This window comes from Lupinus angustifolius, unplaced genomic scaffold, assembly GCF_001865875.1.
Source record: "Lupinus angustifolius cultivar Tanjil unplaced genomic scaffold, LupAngTanjil_v1.0 Scaffold_162_1, whole genome shotgun sequence".
Taxonomy (NCBI): Eukaryota; Viridiplantae; Streptophyta; class Magnoliopsida; order Fabales; family Fabaceae; genus Lupinus; species Lupinus angustifolius.
Genome location: NW_017728885.1, coordinates 390,997 through 395,874, shown reverse-complemented (window position 1 = coordinate 395,874; position 4,878 = coordinate 390,997). Strand labels below are relative to the sequence as shown.

At 38.9% G+C, this 4,878-nt stretch overlaps 1 protein-coding gene across 6 annotated transcripts; it reads right to left on the bottom strand.

The window, feature by feature from the left end:
* Positions 1-4,454, bottom strand: LOC109342051. Of its 6 annotated transcripts, none has more exons than XM_019580029.1 (5): positions 4,332-4,454; positions 2,739-4,070; positions 1,879-2,639; positions 533-1,845; positions 1-323 (listed from the first exon to the last, which is right to left on the bottom strand). In XM_019580029.1, exons 2-4 carry the CDS (start codon positions 4,057-4,059, stop codon positions 541-543), a joined length of 3,387 nt encoding a protein of 1,128 aa, XP_019435574.1. In that variant the 5' UTR covers positions 4,060-4,070; positions 4,332-4,454; the 3' UTR covers positions 1-323; positions 533-540. The 6 variants fall into 6 exon arrangements, with proteins under 6 accessions (XP_019435574.1, XP_019435575.1, XP_019435573.1 ...); XM_019580030.1 differs by having other exon boundaries at positions 533-2,639; positions 2,739-3,753; positions 3,799-4,070; XM_019580028.1 differs by having other exon boundaries at positions 533-2,634; positions 2,734-4,070.
* Positions 4,455-4,878: the final 424 nt, after the last annotated feature.

The following is a 4,878-nucleotide window of genomic DNA, read 5'->3' as shown; positions in this document are numbered from 1 at the left end:
TAACAAAGACAAGTTAACATAATCCTAAACCTGTAAATTACAAGACATATAACCAAAATACAAGTAGCATCAATTGGCATCCCTCAAATATGAAAGTATAGTTTCCAATGACTATTGATATATAGCAACAATTCAGACTACAGAATTCGAAACAAATATGGAAGGGGAATGATGGTAACTATTAAAGAGGGTTGGTTAACAAAACTATACAAGAAAATTAGGAAAATGATTACAAACTAAGGAGCTACAACAACAAAAATCCTACTACCAACAAATATCTCTTAGCAGAATAATGGATGACACCACATTATTGTCTCCAATCCCTGAAATCAGAATCACAAATGTCATTTACTGTTCATCAAATATTTCATTTAGTCATGTATTGTTGGACCAAACAAAAGATGATTTGGTTAAATCTTGATGCACATTTTCATGAAGCTAATGCATCAACCATGGCTCATGGGGCATAGCTTATCTATCAAAGTGAACCAACTAAAATACTGTGTATGAAATAGTAATTAAAAGTACTTACGAAATAATTTAGACCATATTAACTTCAAAATAGGAAAGATCAAGATGCATCTCCTGCTCCTGGGTTGGGGCGACAGATGAAGCTTTGAACAATGCACTTGGAGTATAGTTAAGCTCATAACTTACAAGTATTGGTCCAAATATATTGAACTTTTTAGCACTACCACATGCAACCTCTGCATCGGCGCACTTCTTAAAGACCACTCTAGCCCGACTGCTTACTCTATCAACTTCTGTTTCAGATTCCTTTAGTGGTCCAAAACGCTTAAACATTTTATTAAGGTTTGTTTCTGAGGGAACAGAATCCAGCTCGGCAAAGTTCATGACAAGTTCAGCCGGGGCATTTTCATCTATATAGCCAGAAGGTTTTTCAGATACCTCGGCATGATTGCTGTCAGAATAACGTTTCCTGGAATAGGGCCTGCGAGTAACTTGAACAGGCTTCCCTGACTCAGCAGGGACAAGTTGATTATCTTTTTTCTTATATTTTCGGCGTGGTTTCTCTACAGGTGGTTGCTCTTCAGCAACATTGTCGACGACCCTGTCTGTCCAATATGTGTCATTCATATCCTCAAATTCAAATGCTTCTGGTGTTCCAGCTATGGTTGGTTTCTTCCTTTTATTACCAACTTTAACTGTTGAAAATATCTCTTTTCCAGAAATATCAGCCACAAGTATCGAATTCCTAAAATCAGAGAAGAAGCTGACCATAGAATTTGGGTGAACATAATCTCCAAGGGGATCTTCTGCCACTCTCTGAAGCGAAGATAGCAGATCGTCTAGAGATGAATATTCTGTTGGAACAGTCAGACTAGACTTCTGAGCCTCCTCAAAATTCTGGAAGGGGTCATCAGATCCATAACCAGAAACACCGTCAGTGCTTCCATCTGTCTTCTGAGACCTGTCACCAGAACTCTTCAACATGGACGGTGACCCAGTAAGTTGACTAGCAACCCTACGAATACATTCACCAATTTTAAATGATGGCTTTGTGGTATTCGAAACTTTTGCAAGTGAAATGGTTTTTCTCCCCTCTTCCATCCCTATATCATCAGCAAAGTGATCAATAGTCCTCTTTTTCTTGGAACGGGCAGGTAAAACGAGAGCATCAGTTACTTTCTCATCAGACCAATAATCACCATCGGGAGAGTCTGGGGTCACACCCATTAATTTTGACAAACTTCTTTCCTTCTTAGCTAGGGGCAAACTATCTTTCAAATTACGTTTACGTTTGTGATGAGAGCTGCTTTGGCTTTTCAAATTTCCAGGGCCAGCTAGATCACCGTTGTTACTCAAAGGAGTTAAGTGCTCAACAACTTCACTCAAACTATTCTCTCCGTCATGAATTATGTTGTCCATGTCATTGTCCAAACCTTCACCATATTGTAATTCCGGCAAGGTAGAGTAACCCTTAAAACGATAGAATGCAAGCAACTGAGCCTTAGCGACTACATGCTCCAAGCGATCAAAGCCACCAGTTGGCAACACAGATAAAGTTTTCAAGTATTGAATAAGTTTGCCAGGAGAAAAGGTGCTAGCATTTAGAGATTCATCCACCCAATGTCTAGAACGTATTTCCTGCCGAATCCCAGTGTTTTCAATGATCTGGTACTTAATTGTGTCATAGGTGCCTTTAGGTATGCAAGGGCATGCTAGGCCAAATTCTACTTGTTTTGTGACTTCATCCAAAGCACATTCTACAGCATTCTGGAATGATTCTGAAGTGCTGTGCTTTTCAATAGCAGAGAAATGTTTCCGAAAAGGCTTTAACTGTGATGCTTCATTCCAAGCAAATGTTCTATCCCCAAAATATGCTACCAAATAGCAGTCTTTCTTGCAATGTTTCATTGCTTTCTCAGAAGAATCTGAAGGATCAAATATCTGTCCAGGCCACCACGGATGGCTTCTCACCTTGCCCCAAACCATATCGGATACAGAAAACTCACCTTCCTTTTCCGTTGGTAGCAAATAACTTGCCTGATGAACTGTTTCTGAGCTCACAGACTTCGTGGAAGAACGTGTTCTGACTTTCCCATCCTGCTTGGAAATGCCGACTTGTATTTTGCTATCCAATGTACTTGCATCCACCGAATTACAAGCATCATAAACTGAAACAAAAAAGAGCATTTACATTTACTCTTACAGTTTGTTTTCAACCATTAGCTGAGCTGGAAAATAAGATTTTATGAAATCAGTAAAGATCTTACCTTTAACCTCGGAGGTGTGGTTCATTATTTTACTCCTTTCTGCTGCTGGTTGATCATCAGCTTCCATTTCCATTCCTTCATGCAAGCTACGTTGCTCAGCATCAGAAACGTTGTTGTCTGTTTCCACTTCCAGTTCTTCTGTTCCACAAGACTCATTTAAAGCAGAAACACCACCCCCATCCTTCTCAATTACCCTTTCTTGACCAATATCTGAACTAACCTGTGAAGCATTAGTCATGTGTTCCTTTTCAATGCACTTTTCAAGCCTAAAGCACTGCTTTTCTTCAGAATTCAAGAGAGCCTTGTCTACTGCAACTTCAGCTCCACCAACTACTTCCTCTAACATATTATTGGAGTTGTCAACAACTTTATCGATCTCCATTGGCTGCTCTCCAATTGAATTTAACTTTTCCTCAAATTCTACTTTGTCACATATACACTCTTCACTCTTCGATGTTTTATCACTATTCAAGGTAGCAATGCTTTTCTGTTCATCCAATGTTTCCAAGCTCACATTATTTCCGTCTTCTGCAGCTCCTCCATAATCAGCCAAGTTCATGTCTTCCTGATTATCATTGACAGTTAATCTACTCTGTACATTTTCTCTCCCCACAGAACTAACTGTCACCGAAGATTCTAAAGCATTATCACGTCTAATATCTGCCACCTTGTGATCCAGGATCCCAGCATCCAATGCATTCACGCGTTCAAACTCAACAGTATCGCATTCAGTATTTGCAATATTGCAATCTAGGACCTCAGCATCTAATGCATTCACATGTTCAACACTATCATCCTCCGCTGTTGGAACTTCAATTTCACCAGATGTGGTATTGCCTTCTCTCCGAGCTCTATCATCCAAAAGAGGTTCCGTATTCATAGATGCAACATCAAATTCAAAACCACTAACAACTGCTTGACCACTCTCTGCCCTCTCCAATGACACACCGTCCAACTCAACCCCCGCATTATCGCTCCTATCTTTTTCAGAACCCACAGCTTCCAAACCCTCAAACTGCGCCTCACTACCTACCCCGGAAGGTTTCATAACTTTATCCAAATCATCATCACCCTCAATTGTTCCAACACAACTCAATTCCTCATTCAACTCAGCGCCACTTCCACTAGTGCAAACACCGTCTATGTATAAATCTGACCCCAATACTTCCACCATTACATCCTTCCCATTACAATCTCCATCCACCTCCTCTGAGAAAGTACCCTTAATCTGAACCTGACCCTCATGGTCAATAGACTCCGGTATGGTTTCATCACCCACATGAGCCACTGTATGTAACTCATTGTTCTCTGGTTCCTCCATTGAAACTGTTCCTTAATAAGAAAACAATAATAAAATAAAATTCCAACCACTTAGTAAACACACCACAAAAAACTCCTTTCACACAACAATTTAACATATAGTAAAATACCCAGATGAATAAACTGCATAGATTTGTCCATTGCGTAAAAGAAACTAAAAAATAACAAATTTTGATAAAAACCCAAAATACAAAGCAGCATAAAGATTGAAACTTTGATACCCAACAAGGAAAAAAAGAAGTAAGAAAAAGGAATTGAGAAAGAGTACAGTACCAGGGTTAGATCTTGGTGAAAGTTGAGAAGTAAGGTAAGGGTTTTGGTTTTTAGAGAGAGAAACAAAAGTATGTAGTGTCCTTTTTCGCGTTTACTGGATCGGTTTATTTAGGACTACCACATGCTTACGTGGCACATCTTTATTAGAAATTGTTTCTCACAACTCTAACTATACTGGGCCTGTGTATTAGTTAAAAGAAATCCACACCACCTACACAAATATTTGGCCTCGTTAATGCATATTTACATTTTAAATATTTTCTTGATCCTCTTGCTGCTCTTGCCACATGCATATGTATTTGATAATTTGTGACAAGATCTAGTTTACGGTTGGTGTTTCTAATGCATGTTCAACTCCAACCATATACCACTTATGTTTGCATTACTGAAGGCACCCTTCTCTTTTAAGAGGATTTGCGGCTTGTTAAACCCTAATAAGATTCTTCGCATTGCATGCGTTTTAATTTTATATATCTTTCGACTGAATGTTGTGTATTTAAATAGGTTATGTATTGTGATTTAGGTTAACTATGTATTAAAAAATTCT